General features: G+C 46.2%; 1 protein-coding gene across 2 annotated transcripts in view; it reads right to left on the bottom strand.

The window, feature by feature from the left end:
• WWC3 (WWC family member 3) overlaps nt 1-22647 on the bottom strand; it is a 117152-nt gene that overhangs the window by 70836 nt on the left and 23669 nt on the right. For both annotated transcript variants that reach the window (XM_023634125.2, XM_070258372.1), the window contains exon 2: nt 1245-1354. In XM_023634125.2, coding sequence (XP_023489893.2) covers nt 1245-1354 — 110 coding nt within the window. The remainder of the gene's footprint in view (nt 1-1244; nt 1355-22647) is intronic.

Genomic DNA, 22647 nt, shown 5'->3' with positions numbered 1-22647 from the left:
GCAGTACTTACCCCCACCGCCCAATCTTTGGGTGAGTGTGAGGCTGAGTGCCACGTCTCAGAAACCCCACTGTCCTGGGACTGACACAGGAAGCCTTGCCATTCAGGTTTCTGAACCTTGAACTCGGAGGCCAGCCAGCAAGTGACAATGCAGGAATCAGCCCTAAAGACACCAACCTGGGTGGATCGCACTAAGGGGCCATAAGGAGTAAGGAAAGAGCTGTGAAGTCACTCACGTGCTGGGCATCGTGCATCTTCAGGCCCTCCCAGCCTCCCCACACCTAATAAATGGGAAGATGGAAAGCATGCTAAGGGGAAGCCACGCTCATGCCCCCAATAGTAAAAAATGACAATGACAGAAACACTGAGGGCAGCTGGGGTACAAATGAGAGCGAGAGAGTAAGTGTGAATCTGAGAAAGAAATAGATCCCCAGCTGGTACCTGATCGAGGAAGACTGATGAAGAGGCAGAAAGCCAAGAGTGAGGGGTGGAGAACAGATCTAGAACACAACGGAGCCTGTTGAGCCTGGGTGTGTCAACCTTGGCACCATCGACATTTGGGGTGGGCTCATTCTTTGCTATGGGGCGGTCCAGTGCACTGCAGGAAGTCTAGCAGCATCCCTTGTCTCCACCCACTAGATGCCAGTAGCACCCCCCAGGTGTGATAATCGAAAATGCCTCCAGACATTACCAACTGTTCCTGGGAGGCAAAACCAGCCCCGGCGAGAACCACTGCTCAAAACCATTCTATAAAGAAGGCTGGCATGGCCGAGGACCCATTATTTTAGCTGTAGTCTTTACACCATTTTTTTCCCTTCACAAAGAAGGTTTGGTGTATTCAAGTTAAAATTAAACATATAAGACCAAAACGAAGTTAAGGTAACCACTTGGGCATTTATTGTTTCAAGAAGCTGTAAGTTCCACTTTGCAATAAACCACCTTCTCATTACGAAAGATATTTCTATTTCCAGACTGCCTGGGAAATGTATTTCTTCTATTAGATATGAAAACCCTCCGTTAAACATATTCCATGCAGTCCTGAGCAACAGCCAAGCAAGGCAGCTACGTAACTGCTTCACTGTTTAAAGAACTCAGCTAATGAAAACTGAAGATTACATTGATAAAATCCCAGTTAATGCTGTGTTCAACAGGAACAATTGGTTCGCTCTATAAAGAGTTTTGAGCATCTTTGAGATCAACATGAAAACTCATTCACATATAACTCAAATGTGGCACTCTACTTACTATTTATGTGGTCCATGTAATAAATTCCAATTTGTTTATCATATACAGTTTCCCATCCTAAAGGGAGTTCGTCCCCAACACAATCGGCAAAGGTCAATGGCTTTGTTATCCTGAAAAATAAAATTATGAAAGCAAATTTGAAAGGTCAATTTCATACAAGTTTGCTGAATTGACTCTAGAGTTAGGTATTAATACAAAATTATATATTATCTTATCTAACTGACTGCTTTGGCTCCAACCATTCGGTTGGAAAATTAATTCACTGGCTTTGCCTAAATAACACTCAGTAACAATTATCAGTACACTCACAGTTAAAAGCATTACTATCTCGAACTGCAACTTGAAACACCAGCGACAAGCGATATTGACAATTACAAAACAGGTAAAACCAGCATCTTCTTCTAAGCAGTATGTTTAATGAGGTGATGACAATGGAATGTGGCTCTTCCACAACAAAAGGAGAGCACTATGTTTCGTTCTCATTCCCTGACAAATGTTCCCCCCTCACAACTTTCAGTTTCCATACATTACAGCTTAAATCTACCTAAAATGTATTTCTAAGTTTCATCTAGCAGTGGTCATACATTAAGGAGTGAAACAGGAACCACTGGCCAAACGCAAAAAGCCAAACAAGCATAGTAACACCACAAGGAGAGGCCTACTACATACTGCCTACATTCCTTATACAGTAGGAATCAGAAACTGCAAAGGGTCCTTTTGGTTTTCAGGAGAAAAACGACAAACGCACATTGTCTACAGACCTCTCTCCTTGAAGCACATCTGATTAAGGAAACCTTGGCTTGACACAGATAGATAAAGGGAATGGTTTCCAGATGGGCTTCTTTAAGTAGAACTCCCCCCTTCCCCGACGATCACGCTGATTGACAAGACAGCTGTTGTATAAAACAGGCCACACCTATAATTGTCTGAGTCTGGGCAGCCATCTATTCGGTTGTCTCTATAAATGCACACTGACTGGTATGCATGGGAATCCAATAACCTAAATTTCACTAACTCAATCCTCCCACATCTTCTGTTCAAGTCCCTGGCCCCAGGAAAGTGAGACACCACAGCCAGAGCTAAACCCTACAAGACCAGTATGAATTTGAACATGTTCTTTTCCCAAACTGGTTCGACAACAAGGCTCTGTCTCTCCCAGTAGCATTTAGAAATTAACAAATGCTATCAGAACGGCACTGATTGAGTTCATCTTCATCTTAAACATATGGTTTTAAGGAGTTAGAGTCAGTTTTAAAACAGAAATATACAGAAGGGAAAATATGCCATGGACACCCTCCCAGATACGATGTACTCAAAAACCCACAACACGACAAGATGAGCCTATCGCAGGCCATCTGTCCCATCCCGAAACACCAACGTCCACAGCACAATTCCTTTACAGGTTGGGAATGTGTGATGGTGGCATGGTTCCAAGTCGAGCAGGTAATGGCAGGGTGTTGTGCATGATTCAAGACCTGAAATGGGAACAAACCACCAGGAAAACAAAGCTACTTTAAGATAAATCGAGTCCGGAGCACATCTCTGCTATCCTAGATTCCTAGAGAAAAATGCCCAAGCACAGGCTCATTCTAAGCACGTTTACATATATGATCCCACTGAATCAACAAATATAGGTGGGAAACCTGACCTTACAGCACTGCTGAGCCCAATTCACTTACTGTACAATTCAGAACTGTTATAAAACTATTGTAAGTTCGTACTTTTCAGTTTTCTATCCAATAAACAATGTAGGTAATCATAATAACACTTCCACACTCCTGGTTCCAAAACTAAACAAACTGATACGTCTATCCTTTTGGTGAATTTTCTTTCGGAATCCATGTCTCTGACTCCACTTCCTTTCTAAACAGAGCATGGAGTTTGCATGACCATCCAAGGAATGAGAACCTAGAAGCAAGCCAATGAGGAGTCACGCCTCTCGGAGTCCAGCTCATTAGCAAGAGCAAGGTCTTTGCACCCACAGAGAAGTTACCGAATCCTTGCTGTTAGTCTCCTCAGTCCACAGGGCCACACTTTTAGCCCATTTACTCACTTGACAGTAGTGCGAACAGGCTCAACGATGATATTTTCCAATTCTCAAAAGACAGAAGTGGTAAACTAGAAGGCAAGGACAGGGATCCCTTGTGCAGGGAGAATGCAGCAAAGGCAGCAGCTGACAGCAGGGAGAAGCACACAAACTCACTCAGTAGATTCATCCATTACACTGTGAAACACACTCATGTGCAGCGGGACACCCATGGCAGCCAGCTTCTAAGATGGCTCCCAATGCCTCCTCTTCCTGGTGTTTCCATCCTCGTGGAGTCCCCTCCCACACTAAACAGGGCTGAGCTGTGCAACCAACAGGATAGTGTGGAAATGAGGGTGTACGGCCTCTGAGGTAAAGTCATAAAAGACACTGTGCTTCCACCTTGTTCTCTTGGATTGCTGGCTCTAGGGGAAACCAGCAGCCATGTTGCGAGGTCACTCAAGAAGCCCAATGGAGAGACCCACATAGAGAAGAACTGAGGACTCCTGCCAACAGCCAGCACCAACCTGCCAGCCATGAGTGAACCACCTTGGAAATGGGTCCACCAGCCCCAGTCAAGCCCTCAGATGACTGCAGCCCCAGCCAACATCTTGACCACACCACCTCATGAGACCCCAAACAAGGGTCACCCAGATAAACGTCTCCTAAACTCCTGCACCACAGAAATAATGTAACATAATGCTCACTGACATTTGAAGCCACCAAATTTCAGGGTAATCCGTGACACAGCAACAGATAACTAATAAAATACATAAGCCCTGACATCCTTTCCCAGTCTATCAGATGCCATAGGAGACATTTGTGGTGATGATCCAGGTTGTCCTCTATTAGGAGACAGTGAAATGCACAGAAAGTTTTTTCGTCCTATTCAAGAACATTAAAATAAACATCTACACTGCTATTTTGATTCATCCATCTATCTATCAGGACGACAGACCCTCCTGACTTCCAGACAGTTGCAACTTCATTATATACAGACAAATTTTGGCATGATTTTCAACAATAGCACTGAGAATGTCTAAATTTATTGTCCTAATTATCATTCCAAAATATTTATGGGACAGACTTCGTGGTTTTCTGTTGCACAGCACACGCCAACACTAATATTCAAAACTGTACTAATATCAAAATGGTGTTTTTCTCCCAAGAAAGGTGTTAGTGGGTAACATTACTTCAGTAATGAGTAAATCACTTCAAATGAGTTATTCAGTTTCAGAATCTATTTGGTCACATTGCGACAATGAGGAGAGCTGAATAAATCTTGGCTCCCGTTTCACTGTCAGAAGGGTAATGTCTGGGCGTCTGGAGCCTAGAATAGTGGAGTGCTTCTGGTGCTGGCTTTTCAGCAAGGAGTGCTTTCTGGCTGTTGTTAGCTGAAAAGCATGATTCCTGCATGTCAGGGTGAGGCTGGGAGCCACTCAGGAAAGATGTCAGACTCAGCCAGGGACAACCAGCCCCGTCAGCAACGTGGTGGGTTCATCCAGGACAATCTCGTGACCCTTCATCCTGCCAATGGTCACCCCCCCCCCCCCGCCAAACTGGCTGGAGACACTGCTGTCCAATGGCTCTTCCTCAAGCACAGTGGCTCTCTGCAAAAGTACACAGCACTGAGTTTGCCAGGGCCGACCCCTGGATTGGTGTTACAAGTTCTCCCCAAGGCAAGCCCAAGGTGCCATCTTCACCCACAAGTATGCCAGGTTCTTGAGTTCTCATCTCCCCAAAACTTGATGCTAGATTTTTCCCACCAATTCCTTTCCACAGTCACCAGACACAGACTAGGGGACATTTTTGTTTCCATTACAGAAAGTTGAGGGAATGCACCTAAATAGGAGAGAAATGTCCATTTGTACCACCACTCAAATACAACCATTCTTCCTGTTTTGGTGTGTTTTCCTCCATCTCTTTTTTTTATGTGTTCTTTTTGGGTTTTTTTCTGACATAAACACGATCATACAGTATATATAATTTTCTATCCTGCCTTTTTCACTCAGCTTTGTAACATGTTTACTTATTAATTTATACCTTGAGTCGCTCCCAAAATTACTGGAGATGGCCTACACTATAGCAGAATTATTCCGTCCTTCTGCACCCCCTTGTTATAAACTATTTGTAAACATCACCTGGAACAGCTGAACAGCTTTAGCTCCTTGAGAACAATTACTCTGTCTCCACTGCCTTTGACGTGCAGCACCTGGTCTAGGAATAAATAACTTGCGTTTTCGCAGTTTGCTAAGGGGATTAATATAATTTACCTGAGCACTCTCCTACTATTGATAGGCATATCATTTCCTAATTTCCACTAATAAAAATATTCATGAGAGCTGCTTTGGAAAACTGTTCAGCAATTTCTCAAACAGTTAAACACAGAGTTTCCACGCAACCCAGCAATTCTATGCCTAGGTGTATACTCAAGAGAAATGAAGACATATGTCCACACAAAACAATGTCCATAACCAGCATTATTCACAACAGCCAAAAGGCAGAAACAACTAAGGGCCGTCAACTGATGAATGGATAAATAAAACATGGTCTATCCACACAATGGAATATTATTCAGCCATAAAAAGAGAATGAAGTACTGACACATGCCACAACATGGATGTCACTGTGCTGGGTGAAAAAGGCTAGACACAGAAGACCACATGTTGCGTGGATTCATCTGTAAGAAACATCCAGAATAGGCAAACCCATAAAGACAGAAAGTAGATCAGTGGCTGTCAGGGGCTGGGGGAAAGGAGAATAGGGAGTGACTGCTAATGGGTATGGGTTTCCTTTGGGGGTGATAAGTGTTCTGGAACCAGGTAGTGAGGATAGTTGCACAACTTTGTGACTACATTAAAAACTAATAACCTGTACACTTTAAACAGTGAATTTTATATGTGAATTATATCTCAATTAAAAAAAAAAACTATGAAGAAAGGAACATCTCTGCGTATAAAGCTCATGATCTGTATTTAAAATTATTTTCTTCGCAAGATTCCCAGAAGTAAATTTACAAAGTTGAAGGATATGACTTTGTATATATCTATATGCTTGTCCATATCTTAAATTCAGCGTAAAAAATTCAGCACACTCCGCTTCAGTGGCCCAGATTCGGTTCCCGGGTACAGAACCACACCACTCGTCTGTCAGTGGCCATACTGTGGCAGCAGCTCACATAAAAAATAAAAAAAAGAGGAAGATTGGTAACAGATGTTAATTCAGGGCGAATCTTCTCTAGGAAAAAAAAACTTCAGACAGTAAAGTATAAAAAATAGGAAATAAAATCACCTATGATCCAGAAGCCCTGGATTCATGTTTTAGCGTATTTTCCTCCCTTCTTTTTCCTACATTTTCCCACAGCTGATATCATACTAGATGTAATTTCACACACTGATTTTTTTCATTTGCTTATTTGCTCATGCCCTTTAAACCCTGTCAGCATCACTTTAGATCATGTTGAACTCTTCCATCATGTGCAGTAAACCATAACTTATTTACCAGGCACCTTAAGTCATCTATTTAGGTAGTCCCAATTTTCTGCTGTTTATTGTAAATAATGGATGTGAGCTTACAGTAACAGCTTGATATATACTGCAAAGTGCTTTACCAGCAGCACACACTCCTACCAGTGAGCTAAGAGAGAGTCTTCTTCATCACCGTCTGGGGATACCTTTAACGCATTTGTGCAAGGGCTGCGAATAAATCTGTGCGGCACAAGCATGCTTGACTTTCAGGGAACAGGTCGGTAGGGGAGTATAGCACAAGCTTAATAGCATTTTCAGAATGCAGGAGAGTTGGGGAAACATGGTAAGCAACGAACTGAGAAGCAGGGTCCTAGCTGTTCCCACGCTTCAAGCATGCCCTAATATTGGACCTTAAGGACCAGCTCTCACTAGTCTCCTCACTCTGCCTCCCTGCCATCCGAGCAACATCAACAGGACGGTCCCCTGCCTTCCCTGCCCTCAACCACCACTCAAAGATACTCCCATTGCAGAGTCTCCCCTTAACAAATGGCTTTTCTTGGCCTCAGCAGAGGAAACAAATATGTTTTGCTGGCTATTCTTACCAGAGTTGGTCCACAAGAAGAGAGAGAATGATGGATGGCACAGACTGCTTTCTTTTTGTTCCCTTTTGCCTGTTGCATCCTGTAGGGCTCTTTAAGAAGTGGCACTCAGGGCCGGCCCCATGGCCGAGTGGCTAAGTTTGCGCGCTCCACTTCCGCAGCCCAGGGTGTCGCTGGTTCGGATCCTGGGCGCGGACATGGCATCACTCATCAAGCCATGCTGAGGAAGCATCCCACATAGCACAACCAGAGGCACTCACAACTAGAATATATACAACTATGTACTGAGGGGCTTTGGGGAGAAGACAAAGGGGAAAAAAAAAGATTGGCAACAGTTGTTAGCTCAAGTGCCAATCTTAAAAATAAAAAAAAAACAAAAATAAAACATGGCACTGGGCCATTTCAGTCAGTGCCAGTTCTAAGAGCTCCATTTACTACCATGGAACCTTGGATGAGTCATTTCATCTCTCTCTGGGCCTTGATCTCCTCATCTTTAAAATGGGAATGGTCAGACAAACGCCACAGGGTCATGTTAGCTGGATGTGGCCTCTTTAATTACAGCACGGAGCCCAGCTCCTTCCGCTCCCTTCCTGCCTCCCTCTCATTTCTCCAACAGACTCTGCTTCAGACTGGATTCATTTCCTTCTGCTGCTGTAACAAGCTACCAAAAACTCGGTGGCTTTAAACAATACAAATTTATCGTGTTAGTTCCAGAGATCAGAAGACTGATTGGTTTTACTGAACTAAAACCAAAGAGTCCATAAGGCTGCATTCCTTCTGAGGCTCTAGGGGAGAATCCGTTCTCTTGCCTTTTCCATCTTCTAAAGACTGCCTGCGTTGCGTGGCAGCTCCCTCCAGCTTCAAAGCCAGCCACGGCCCGAGTCTTTCTCGGGATTCCATCTCTCTGGTTCTCCCTCTTCCGCCCCGCTCTTCCACTTATACAGACCCTTGTGATTACACTGAGCCCACCTGGATAATCCGGGATCATCTTCCATTGCAAGATCCTTAGTCACATGTGCAAAGTCCCTTCTGCCATATAAGGTGATGTACATACAGGTTCCAGGGATCAGGACATGGCCATCTTGGGAGGCCATTATTCTGCGGACCACAGCCAGCCCTGGGGAGACTGCAGGTCCAGAAGGGGTGGCAGAGCAGTCAGTGGCAGCCTAGTGCCTCGAAGACCAGGCCTCCTTCCCAGCCAGGTTCAGGCGGCTGGAATATCCGACAGCAACCATACCAAATTGCAGAAAAGCGGAGGTGGGCAGCAGAAGGTGGGAGCAGAGAGGAAAGTATAAACACTGATCCTGAACACATTTTCTTTATCAAAAAGAGGCCAGAGCAATCCTATGGCACTTATACTACACCTTCCAGTCACTTGGCACCAGACAAACTTTATGTTTCCAATTCATGCTTATTTTTAATATGCTATTCGGAGAGGGTGCTATTCATCTCAATTTCAGTCCCCAAACCAATCCTCAAGAAGTTATAATAACTTCCTTCACCTTTTCTAACATACCTGGCTCATACAGGCTCACACCTGACTTTCAAAGCCACTGGAACACGGACACCAGTCTGTCCGTGATCACTATGTGCTGAATTAGACCCTGCTTGCTGTGCTAGCTCCTTCTCCCACTTCAGTGGCATAACACCGACACCTGAGAGCTGGGCTTCTCCCTTAGCAGTGAGCGGGTCTCTGAACTTCCTGAAATTGCACAAAAACATTGATGAGCACAGTCCAGGGCTTTCAGCAGACTCCCAGAGACGGTGGTCGCCCCAAAAAATGAAGTTAAGAAGCTCTTAGGATTCCTAATTTCTCTGTCAAGTTTAAAATAGCAGTGAATGTACCACAAACCTGCCACATTAGTCCTGAAAAGCCACTCGAACAATCACAGGACTTACATTTTAACTCCAGATATTTATTTAGAATATGTACATACTTGATTTGGCAATCATCATCGAGTCCCAATTCTAGAATTTAGGGTAAAGAGTAATCACACCTAGAACTCAGTCTAAACATTGCAACTGACATTTCAGTGTATTAACGCAGCATGAGTGACCCAATTTTATTGATAAGAGTCTCAGAGTCGTTCTTGAATTACATTCGTGATTTCCGTGTAAAAAGATTAAGTCTTCCTGAGAATTAAAAAAAAAAAAAAAAAAACAACTATCCATTGTCAGTCTTTTCATTGACTCCAACACAAAACTACCAGTTACGGTTCATGGACAAATTCTCAGAAGAATCTGAACAGTAAATGGCTCCTCAGACACATCTCAAGGAAAGGGGAAGCGCTGAGGTTTTGCAAATGGCAGTGAATCCACAAGACAAATGACCACAGAGAAGCGGATGCGGGTGAACCCCTTCCCTCAAGTACCACAAAACTGCACTTGCGGGAGACCTCCAGTCTCCACATCTTCGAGTCAAAAAATAAAAGTCCCGCCACCAGACTCGCGGCTTCAGTATCAAGTTTTATCACTATCCTTTGTGCCTCAACCAGGTAGATGTTACTGAGATTTTTCTAAGTGTCATTCCTAGGAATATATCATTTAGGGAGGATGCATTTGGCTTCCTGAACCTCCACATGCAAAGCCAGGTGCCAGCATGTTCCACAGAGCACAGCTTTTCACAGTGGAGAAATGAGCCAGCTAGCCTGAAGGGAGATGGTAGAACCTGTTCACAGTCAAATTACCCAAGTTCGAAAGGTCAGCGTTACTGATACCCCAACAGGGATATCAATCAGGTCACAAAACTCCACTGAGAATCATGCCAAACACATCTTTCAATATTCACAATAAAACAGTCCTGATCAATCAGTTGAGCCAAGATTTAAAGGCTGTCTCCTTTAAGTCAGCATCCGTCACCCAAAGCAATGGAGTAGCAACTTTCCACCAAACGCCTGCTTCCTTTTCCTCTTGGGCACACAGAAAGATCACACTTCCCAGCCTCCTGTGAAGATGGGTGGGGCCATGTGACCGGGCTCTAGCCAATGGGCTGCGGGCAGAAGTAATATACAACCTTCCCAGGCTTGTTCCCTTAAGTAAGCTTCTTACAGGACTCTCCATGCCCTCTCTCTTCCCTTGCCTGTCAGCCAAAAACAAAGGACCCAGTGAAGGATGCCTGCTACGGTCTGAATGTTTGTGTCCCCTCAAATTCATACATTGAAATCCCAATGCGGGATGTGATGGTATTAGGAGGTGGGGCCATTAGGAGGTGCTTAGGTCATGAGGGTGGAGCCCTGATGAATGAATAAGATTAGTGCCCTTATAGAAGAGACCCCACAGAGCTCCCTAATTCTTCCACCATGTGAGGTAACAGCAAGAAGTTGCTGCCTATGAACCAGGAAGGGGGCTCTCACCAGAACCCAACCATGTTGGCAACCTGATCTTGGACTTCAGCATCCAGAACTGTGAGAAATAAATTTCTGTTGTTTATAAGCCACTCAGTCTGTGACGTTTTGTTGTAGCAGCCCAACTGGACCAAGACAACGGCAAAGCCTGAAAAGCTGGGAGAGCCACACCATGGAAGAAGCCTGGGTCCCTGAATGACCACATGGATGAGAGGGTCTAGGAAGCCCCTTCCCCACCTCCATGACCCATACTGAACTGACATGAGCAAGAAACTTTTACTCTGTTAAGCAACTGAGATTTTGAGCTGTTTGTTAGAGCAGTTGGCTGGCTAACACATTTGGAGATCTGGACAAAGGAGAGAAATAATCAGAATCTGTGAAAAGCCTGAATATTTAATCTCATTTGATTACATGAGCATCCTTAGTGATTCACGCCAAGGTAGCCAAGCACAGACCTTTTGTGGCGAGGACTGGACAGTCTGTCCCTGCCCCACCACGGAGTCTCGAGAGGGAGGGGGTAAGCAGGACCACTGTCCATATTTCTGTTATCGCCAGTGCTTACCCCTTTGTAGTGTAATCATTGTTTAACATGGCCACCTCCCTTTTCGGTCAGTGAGTTCCTTGAGAAAAAGGATGCTGTTTCTCTAATTTGTCTTTTTAAGTCAGAGCTCTCATGCACAACAGGCCTTCATTAAAGTGTTTGATAAATTAATCAAGCCAATTTCAGAAACTGATACTATAAGAAAACCAGAACGGAGCCAATTAACAGTCAAGGAACAGTTGGACGAGGACAGATCGGAGAGAGAAAGGGGCATTTAGAATTTGACTGAGTTCACAAGGCCTGGATCGTAAGAAAAGCTGGGCTCGGGACGCCCAGGTGCTATGGTCACCCCTCCCTCAGACAGCTCTCTTAGACAATTTAGCAGGCTCCAGAGCTGGGTGAAATGTCCCTGCAGACCTGTCATACCCTTCTGTTCCGATTCTCTACTGACCAAGCCGACTTCTGATCTATACTATGGTTTCCCGAGTGTGGGCCTGTCTGCCAGGAAGGGAGAGTCCAGGGCAGAGGCAAGATCTTGGCAAGATGTTCTTTCCTCCAGCAAAGAATAAACTGTCCTAAGACAAACCAGTCTAGGAGGTATTTTGAAAGAGCAGCAAACTTCCCTGGGGCTCTGCGTCCCCATCCATCCTGCTGGTTTTCAGACGGGCTCAGGCCCTGGTGAAGGGAAGTCACAACACCTGAAAAAGACCATGAACTGGTGACTAAATAAGCGTAAGGTCCCTCAGTAGATATTTTGCTGAGTCACATTAACAATGGACATAGACAACAGCAACTTTTTGAAACTTTATGAGAGGAAAGCTTCCAATTGAGGAAACTCTACTTGAAGCACTTACAAGTAAGGATGAGCCGGGGCAAATGGCTGTCTCACTGTGCCTCAGCTTTCTCATCTTTACTATGGCGTGGTGGGCTGAAAGGCTGTGACCAATGTCAAGGTTTCCAGAACTTATTGCAGACTCTATAAACATTCATATTCATTCCATGTTATTATTTTCCTCTGAAAACTGGGAGAAGATATTATTCTGATTTAGCAGCATAATACTGTACAAGTAGAACATAGTTTAAAAGCCTGGGATTCAGGTGCTAGAACACAGAGCTGAGCAAGCCGATCCCAGGCCAAGACTCCAGTCTACCACCCAAAGGAAGCCACACCCAGAGGGACACCACAGCACAGCCATTTGTCTGAGCGCCTCACCCAGCAGGGTCCCCTGCCGTGAAAATAACAGAAAAAGCATCTTTCATCAAGCCCATCAAGTGCAGTCCTGAGATAAGTGAAAACATTTTGATCACCTCCATATGTGAGCTCTAGCGACACAATTCAGAGTAAAAGACAGACTAACTTGAGCCCAGCTGGTAAGAATTCTCTAAGGCAGTGCTCTCCAACAGAAATACAGTAAAGGCCACATGCTTAATTCAAAGATTTCTAGTAGCCACACTTAAAAGAGCAAAAAGAAACAGGTGAAATTAAGTTTAATAACATATTTTATTAGATCTAATATATTGAAATTATCAACAGTAATGATTATAAAAATTAGGAAGGGGATATCTTACATTCTTTTTTTGTACAGTCTTTTTTTTTTGATGATGAAGATCGTCCCTGAGCTAACATCTGTGCCAGTCTTCCTCCATTTTGTATACAGGATGCCGCCACAGCATGGCTTGACAAACGGTGTGTAGGTCCACTCCTGGGATCCGAACCCAAGTACCCCGGGCTGCTGAAGCAGAGTGTGCAAACTCAACTACTACACCACCAGGCCGGCCCCTGTACAAAGTCTTTGAAATCCAGTGTGTGTTTTACACTTAGAGCCCCTCTCATTTTGGGCTCGCCATGACTAAAGGGCTCATTGTCCACATGGCTGTGGCTACTGCACTGACAGCACAGCTCTAGGGTCTCATCTAGCTCTGTAATTGTCTGATGCTATGAAGGGTCACAATGAAATCCTCCGGCTGAGACTGAGGCCACTTGAGAAATGCGTAGCCTGAGAAGCCGTCTTCCACAAGCCCCTAGTGGGGATCTTGGAAGAGGCAGGTTTCTAAGACCACAAAACCTCATGCAGGGAACTCTGCTTCCCTCTGGCCCCTCCATATCCATCTGCATTCTCAGTGACCCACGGGAACTGCTATTCCCAAACTTGGATTGTTATTTCCCCTTGCTGTGCTTCCCTCCCACCCCATTCCTGTTCAAATCCTTCCAGGATGTAGCCCAGATTCTTCCTGTCCAGACCCAGCCCATCCCAGCAGGAAGTAAGCTGTCCTTTCTCTGGCCAGCCTCAGCACTTTCTCTCTCCTTTTGAGACATTTATTAAAACTATAAGCAGAACATGGTTATTTTGTTCACATCACATCTCCTCTAGTGTTTGTTCCTTCCGGGCAAGAACGGCATCTCCTCCAACTCTGATGTGCCCCACGGGACTCCAGGGTGTGCCCCCATAGGTGCTCTGCTGCGCACATAAGGTGAGTCACAAACTTGACCTGCTCAATGGCGATTGGAGTCTGCCACCAAATATATGTTTACAGCAGCTCTAGAGCTGTTCTCAGATGTCTCTGTCCCGACAGAATATGCTTCTGAGCAGGTGTGCAGATCTGAGGCTCTAGAGCCTGGATCCAAGGGAGTGAGCTGCAGCGTGACGGATGCATCGCTTCCTCTTCAGGGATAGGAGTAACAGGTGCTCGGGATCTGTTTACCAGCGCAATAGGAAACGCAGGCTTGTTGTGTTAGGAATGGCATCCTGGACACACAGCACTAATGGAGGGGAGCCAGTGCAGGCTGGAGGGCCCTCACAAGGAGACCCAAAGTCAGCTCTGGGTCTTCCGATTTTCCACAGCTCTCTGACAACCCCCTGCACCCACCCCACGCACACACAGACCAGCCCTCATACCCAGTCCCTTCCACATGGACCCGAGTGGGTCCTCCTCCCTGGGCTCCAGACCAGGCAGGCTGGCCACCAGGTAGAACCACAACCACTGCAGTTCTCAGCAGGGAAGGTGGAGAAATGACAACTCCCAGGAGAGTCTGACTTCTGGAACCCACTTTCCCAAAGAGGAACCAGAAAAGCAGGCATCCCAAAATACATACACTGACAGAAAGCAGATCAGGGTTGTCGGGGACTGGAGCAGGAAAGGGGACATTTCACGGGGCGGGGGGGCGCATGATGGGAGATGGGAATGTTCTGAAACCAAATTGTGGTGATGGTCGTCTAGCTGTATACATTTATTAAAACTCATCGAACTACACTAAAATGGTGAATTTTGTGATATGTAAATTATACCTTACTAAAGCTGTGTTAAAAATACACACACATGCATTGAGATACCTAGTAAGTACTTCATTTACAGTGGGAAGAAACAATTTCAGGATTTCATGTCATATGAAACACTCGTGAGAAGAAAAAAAAAAACTCCAAGGCGATGGGTGCTATTGCTGGCTTCACTGTCTTCTCACTCACGTTAGGCTGTCACACGCATCCGCTGATTTTGATCCACAAATTCCAGGTCAAGGCTGAACAGAACGTCTTCCTAACCACTGGACACGTGTTAAAACATTCTCTAAACTAATCATTTCCAATCCTCTGTATTCATTCATCACATTACTCTACAGCAGGCTCTCATGCTACCACAACCCATTAGTGAGCAGTGAAATTGACTGAGAAGGTCCCAATTAGTGTTTTAGTTGAAAAAGAAAATATTGGAGCACATCACACCTCATAAGGGTAGTATGGTATATATACTATGTCGTGAAACTTTTCCTCAGTTGTGTGTGTGATACAAAAGAGTCTCCTTGCTCTCGGTAGCCATCAGCAATACTCGGAAAAGCAACGCTCCAAGACATGCCTACCGGTGGACGTGTCCAGTCACACAACCCCTAAAGTGCCTCACCGCAGGGCTGCCACCTACCACTCCGCAGGTTTTGCAGACACAACTAAAAATGTGCAGCCACACCCACCAGCCCCAGGGCAAGGCCCACATTGCAGTCCGCCAGACAGGGAGAATCTCCTTTAATCAGCACAACCTGTTAAGAGATGGGCCCATTATCATCACTCCCATTTTACCTAGGAGAAAAGTGAACACAGGGACACGCATCTAAGAAGTGGTGACACCAGTCGAGGACTCAGAAGAAGCCTATGCAGGTCACCAGCCGGCAACCTGCACTCCCACCGAGCCGGGAGAACAGAGTCTAAGCAAAACTTAGAGAGTTCTAAGAGCCGATCAGGCAGGAACGACCATCCTGAGGAAAACACTAGAAATAAAGATGCTGTATTACTGTTATAATAAGCATATATGCACCATATTCCACTTTTAAATAATTCTTATCTCCTTTACCCTCCTAACAAATTTCTAGTGATGACTACACTGACGAGAGTACACTTAGGGAAGTTAATGACCACCTTCTTACTTCTGATATGGCCAAAATGCTAGACGAGGAACTTAAAATATTCTTTTAAGAATAAAATACTACAGGGGCCAGCCCAGTGGTGTGGTGGTTAAGTTCACGCTCTCTGCTTCAGCAGCCCAGGGTTTGCGGGTTCAAATCCTGGGCACGGACCTACACACCACTCATCAAGCCATGCTGTGGCGGCATCCAACATACAAAACAGAGGAAGATTGGCACAGATGTTAGCTCAGGGACAATCTTCCTCATCAAAAAAATAAAATAAAATATTACAAAAGTTTGGTTCTTAACTTACTACCAAATACAATAGACAGGAAGGGATATTTAAAAATTAAAAGGGGAGATTTTAAGGAAGGATTTGGGAAAAAAAGAAACAAATAGTAACAATTGACGGAAGAAGTAAATTCAACTGAAATGGAGAGGAAAATCGCAGTGGCCAAGGAGAGCAAAGAGGCCCAACAATAACATTCTTTAGAAATGGCATCACAGGGGGAGGTGACCCGGGACGGGCCTGGCCATCCATTCAGACAAGCGGCACACAGCAGCAGAGACGTCACAGTCCTTTGGGCCCTGCGATCTCAATTTCAGCTTCGCAAATATCGCCAAGATCAAGTATGTCCCCAGGTGTGGAGAGTCCTGAGCCAGGCTGCCAGGCTGCCAGGTTTCGAAGAGTAAGAGCAAAAGCAAAAGGATTTTATCACCCGCCCTTTTTTGCATTAATTACCTCCTTCCCACCCCCTGCAAAAAAAAAAAAAACTTTTCAGCAGTCCCTTAATCTGTTTTCTTTTGGGCATGCGAACTCCATTCTTTAGAGATGCATCTTTGCATATATCACCAACTGAATCCGTGAACAAAAGCACAAGGAAAATGCCCAAACATCTAGGACATTCGGTCATCCACCAAGCTCTTATGTAACTGCGGGAGGAAAGGATGCAGGGAATAGCAAGCTCAGGGACAGTGGTTCTTTCAGGTCTTGCATTTCTTTGGGAATGTGAGATAAGCCATCTCTCCCTCGAAAAGTGTGCCTACACATACACCCAAGATGTTGCCCTCATATATACGCAAAATGTTGCAAGTCCGGGAAGTCCAGTTTCGGGAGCCTGGTTCCCAAAGCTTCTCGCCCAGGGGAAAGGCACTACAGTGCGGGTCCCGGGAGGAGGGCCGGTTTCACCAGCGGTGGGTTCAAGGCCGAGAGAGGAGCACCAAGGCCGCTTCTGACTTGCCCAGAGATGCACGGGAGGCCGCTGGAGCCATGCAGGCCAGTGTGCGCTGGCCCTGTGCAGGTGGGCGAGAGTGGGTGTGGCGAAAGGAAGTCCCCCCAAGAAGGCGTGGGCTGTCCTGATATCCTAATAGCAGCCACTATCCTCAGATCTGCTTTATAGAAAGAGCTCTTGGGCTGCAGAGAAACTGGACAGCAGGAAGGGGGGATAGGAGGCCCGGGCAGGAAACGATGAGGCCTGAGGGGCGCTGGGCCAGGGGAACAATGCCGGGGCGCCAGGTCTTCGACCCACTGTGAAGCCATTCACCAGGACCTTGACCAAGGCGAGGTGAGCATCACACCTCAGCTGCACACTACGGGAAGAGCGACAGGAACACTAGAGCTACTTTGTAACCACTTCTGCTCATTTCCATGACCCTGACGGTTTCCCTTCTAAATGGCATCAGGAAGGCACTGAGTTTGACGTCTTGTGCAGTGTATCTGCACTAATGCACGTCCGTCCAAGGCTAACCAATTATCAGTGTAAACTTTTCTGCAACATCTGTCGTATGCCCTAATGCTCCCCAAGGAGGCAGGAGCAGGCCGCTGTCGGCTTTATCACAGCATCCCTAGCAGGGGCCCGACACATGGGTGTATGAACACATGAATGAGTGAGGCAGCCCAGGTATTACCAGGCTGGGGTCCGGGTGTCCTGTAAACAGCCACCCCAAAAATAGCAGGCACTGGGGTGAGGACTCCCATTTTGCTCAACTTCAAGTCACAAGAATTGTAAGAAAATCCTCAGAGCAGGACTGTGGGCAACAACACTCGAGCAGCCCCACGAAGAGGCTTAATAGTGAGCCCCGAATTCTCCCTCAGAACGGAAAAAAAGCTAAAATTTCCCACCTGAAGGAGCCCAGTAAATACGCCACATTGTAACAACTACTTGAAATCCTACCCTACTTGAACCCACGCCAGGGCTCGTCACCACCGGCACACCAACTCGACATTTTCTTCCCCTCATGCCCCACCACCAGGGCTGAAATTTCTGGACCCTAAGCCTGTGGAAGGCCATTAATACCCACACTGCACCTCTCCAGTACTAGCACTGGAACGCGCGTGCAGCCCCAGGGAGCTGGCGACAACCTGGCCTGGCCCACTTGCACTGGCCAAGTCCCCCCAGGCCGGCTGTACATGCTGGATGAGTTCCCTTGGAGGACACACTCCAGGCCCTCTCCAAAGGCTCCTCCTATCTTTAAAGCCACCACTAGGACGCCTGTGGAATCAGCCTACAACCCTGCAAACAGAGACACCTATGGCTGTGCCCTGGGTTCCTCCTCTCTGCTGATGCACGCACCGACCCGGAGCCCCGGCCCGGAGAGCCGAGGTCTGGCTGGGCAGGACTGCTAGCCACTCAAAACAAAAGCCCAACACCCAGCTGTCTCCCAAATGGAAAGCAACACTTAGGGACAAGTAACCCGCTATTTTTCTGAAATACATTTGTTCTGTCCAACTTGCCAATGCACATCCCCAAGACCGAGCCACCAGTACTTGGAGTCTGAGCCCATCTGAGCAGAGTTCAGTACTGTCACCGAAGAGCACCATTAAGATAAATCAGACCTGCTGAACTATGTGCACGGAACTGCCTGGCCCCTCATATCACTGGAACACTGCTTATCAGGACTCCACAGCGAGCTCCCTTTGCTGAAGCAAACCTCACATGCCTGGGGCCTGCTTCAGGATGACAGAGGAGATACGAGAGGAGTAAGGAGTTAGTCCCAGGACCAGAAACCAAGAAGGAACAAAGGGCCATGCCTGCCTGCCTTTCGCACATTACGGCCCAGCAATCCAACTGCAGGCAATGAGACTGCAAGGACACGGGCCTTTTGTCTTTGATCCTCCAAAAAGCCAGCCCAGTGCTCTAAACCCTGAAATGACCTTAACTCATCTTCTCACTCCAAGCGTGGGTAGCCCACTCTCCCTAGAGAGGCTACCTCACTACAAAACCAGGTAATCCTGCTCCCAAGACTCTGCTCTGCTCTGAATCTTCACTGAAGGGCAGTGAAGTGTCTTCAGATGCCCCCACTAGACTGTCTATACCACAAAGTCAAGGATTATAGGGGACTTGCCTCCCTAGTACCTAGCACAGACCCAGACCCTACAACAGGAGTGTACTATGCTCAGATGTATGGAGGGATGGAGGGAAAAAAGGATGGAAGGAGAGAGGCGGAGCCGGAGGGATGGAGGGAAGGACAGACAGAGAGAAAGATGAATGGAATAAGGGAGGGATGGACTGAAAGATGGACAAAGAAATGATGGATGGATGGAAAGATGGATATAGTTGGATCAGCGGGTGGGTCAATGGAAGGATGGATGGAAAGATGGAAAGAAGGAATAATGGATGGATGGAGGGAGGGAGGGAGGGAGGGATGAACAGAAGGATGGATGAAGAGATAAAGGAATGGATGGGTGGACAGAAGGACAGATGAAGGACTGACAGAAGGATGGAGGGACGGATGTGGGGAGAAAAGGAGGAGTGGACAGATAAGAACCCATCTATACAGACCCGTGGGGAGGAAACTTCTTGAAAAGGAGGAAGCAAATGATATGAGTTAAAGGAAAACTCCATCCTCCTAGCGGGTATCTCCTGCAAGCCAGAATGCCCAAATCGGGTGCCTTAAGACAAACACATTCCAGGCAAGCTTACGGGGTCAGAGAGCAAGCCGGTTCCTTCATATCTTAATTGGGCTTTATTTCCCTAGATTGCTTTCCTAACTGGATGCCAGAAGGTAACAAAAGAAGGAGCCAAACTCAACAATAACTACACACCAACCACAGAGAAGGTCGCCTCAAAACTTGCTATTGATTGGATTTTCAGCAGGGCCACTCTGAGAAAGGGTGGGTTATTTTGCCACAGAGAGAGGCTTTCTTGCACTGTCCATTGTTGCAGCCACTAGCCACATGTGGCTGTTTAAAGTTAAATTAATTAAAATTAAATAAAATTAAAAGTTCATTCTTCAGTCGCGCTAGCCACATTTCAAGTACTCAAGAAATATATGTGGCTAGTGGCTGCCATACTGGACAGGGCAGACAATGAACATTTCCATCATCACAGAATGTTCTATTGGCCAGCACTGTTCCAGACAGTCAAAGGGCAGCAGAAGGACACTGATCTCTCGGAGAAGGCGAGCGGCTGAAACAGGGGAGTAGGGAGAGGCAGCAAACAACAGTTCACTGAAATACTGTCTCCAAGCAGCATGTATTTTCAGGTTCAAAATCTTAACACACACGGGCACTCTTTGACTCACTAATCCCTCTAGCACAGTCGTCCTCAACTAGGGGCCATTTTGCCTCCTGGGGACACTTGGCAGCATCTGGAGACATTTTTGGTTAAACTGTGAAGGACAGGTGCTACTTGGTGTCTAGTGGGTGGATGCGGCTCAACATCCTACAATGCACAGGACGGCCCCTATCACCAAGAATTACCCAGCTCAAAATGTCAATAGTACCACCAAGAAAATTATCTCAAATATGTAAAGAGCTTAACGTATAAAGAGATGCACCACAATACTATAAACAATAACAGGAAAAACGAAACAAGCCAAATGGCCAACAATAAGGATGAGACCCAATAAGTTACAGCACACCAACAATCCTTTGTTGAGTACCTACTTCATGCCAGGCTCTGCTTAGACGCTGTGGACAGAGAGAACAAAAACCAAAACAGAATTCCTGTCCCTGTGAGGCCTACCTGGGATAATGTTTTTAAGTGTGTTTACTAAGACACTGTAATAACTTGGAAGAGTTGTGGTTATCGGTTAGGGAGAACGGGTGGCTATAGAAGTACTTCATATACGATCATGTTTTGATTCCTTTGTTTACAGAAAGGAAAAAGACCAGACGACACCCAAACACCGCAGTAATTGTAGGCAGCAGAGGGCTAGATGGGACTGTGATGTGTTTATACAAATAAAATAAGTCATCTTTTAAAAGGGAGAGCTTACCCAGAATCCAACATGGCCTCCTCTCCTGTCCTTTTCCCATGATCTCACAAGCGTGGCCATCACTGACTTCTTCACTCAATTAATTCTTCCCAGGTTCCTGCATCTCTCTGCCCAGGGGGAAGGGCAAACCAGGCAGCAAGAGCTGGAAGCACATAACGATAAGCCCGCCCGGGGGCCAACCAGCCTGCAGACGTGTTCTGTCTGGTTGGCAGTGCTGGCCCTCAGAGGGTTCTACCAAAACCCCAACGGGTTACCAATGTTTAAACTCAGGAGATCTCATTTCAAACACTTGAATTTCTAACTCTCTTGAAAATCAGAAGAGCTGGCACATGAGGATCATAGTCCCCAAAGACAAAAAATGGCTGAAGCTGATTAGGGCTATCCCTTTTAGAAGGGGCCATCCCCTTTAGAAGAGGCCACTTGCTAACTTGCCACAGTCCCCACCATTCCCTGTTACCTCTGACATCTGGCCACTTGGTTGGGGGCCCAGCATCAGTGGGCATTTGACTCACAGGCCAAGGTGAGGCACAGAGGTAGGAAAATCCTTCCCAGAGAGTGGCCCAGGGAACAGATGGTATGCACAGGGAGCTCCTGCCAAGCAGAGGCAGGCACGAAGCTTGGTATAAATGATGCTCACAGTCTCAGGCATGTAATCTTGGCTAAGGATAAGAGAGCTTGGGGACCCCACCCTAGGAGAAGCTCTATGAAAACTGTTAAGTGCTATTCATTTGTTTAAATATTCACTGCAGGAAAACTCTTTGAGATGCTACGTGCCAGGAGTTAACCTCAAGGAATTCAGCTCAGCCAGGGAGCAAATAAACAACAAATCACCACTACCCGACAAATTCCCTCAATGGCAGGGGCACCGAGAGCAAGCCATGGAAGCCCAGAGGAGGAAGTGATTCAACAGAAACGTAAATTATTTTTATGGTCGGCAGAATATCAAACCCTTATCCCCCCTCTGACTGCTCCCAAACAATACAGTGGCGTTATACCCATTCCACCTTTCTTTCCCCTTTACAAGCCTCAACGTTTCTGGTTCCCAAGGTCAAGGCTTATCTGCCCAAGTTTCATGAAGGGGTTGAAATCATCAACAAATATTTATTACTGTGAACAAGATGGAGTCCCCTAAGACAGTGGATTTCCTCCCTGGCTGCAGTGAGAATCAATGGGGACATGTGGATTCACCCAGGAAGCTGGACTTAATTGCTTTGTGGTAGATCATGAACAACAGCAGTTCTTAAACGCTCTTTAGGTAATTGTAACTTGAAGTCCAGGTTGCGACAACTCGTATTAAGTGATGCTGAAAGGTACATAGACATCTGTCTCCGGTGTGCGTGGCGTCTCCACGGAGAGGGAAGATGGTAGTTGAGCAGTCAGGAACCATAGATGGGGAGCACATGATCAGTTATTTTAACCAGCATCTGCTTTTGAAACTGAGAATTCCACCTTGAATATTTAAAATATCTTTAAAACAGTAATCAATAATTATTTCTTCACCCACCCAGGGGTGGATGACTGTATCACCATTTGCCAAGTGCAGGAAAAGCTCTGGAAAGCAAGAGACAAGGGCAAGCCCCAGACAGTATAAAGCCTGGCAATGAGGAGAGAAAAGCAAAGTGTCAACCAAATGCATGGACTAACCACGTGTCAGGCCAAGACGCTTCTACACGTGGTAAACAGTAAAAGGCAACACGTACCCCAGGGTCAGCTTCTCTTTTTTCAGAGGGAAACAGTAGTTCTAAAACAGTCCTCAATTTTTAAAACTGGTACAGAGAGCGCATGCTAAGCATGAGACGTACGGCTGATCAGGAGA

The sequence above is a fragment of the Equus caballus genome, chromosome X, assembly GCF_041296265.1.
Source record: "Equus caballus isolate H_3958 breed thoroughbred chromosome X, TB-T2T, whole genome shotgun sequence".
In the NCBI taxonomy this organism is placed as follows: domain Eukaryota; kingdom Metazoa; phylum Chordata; class Mammalia; order Perissodactyla; family Equidae; genus Equus; species Equus caballus.
Note: the sequence above shows the minus strand (reverse complement) of the source record. Positions and strands in the feature narration are given on the sequence as shown.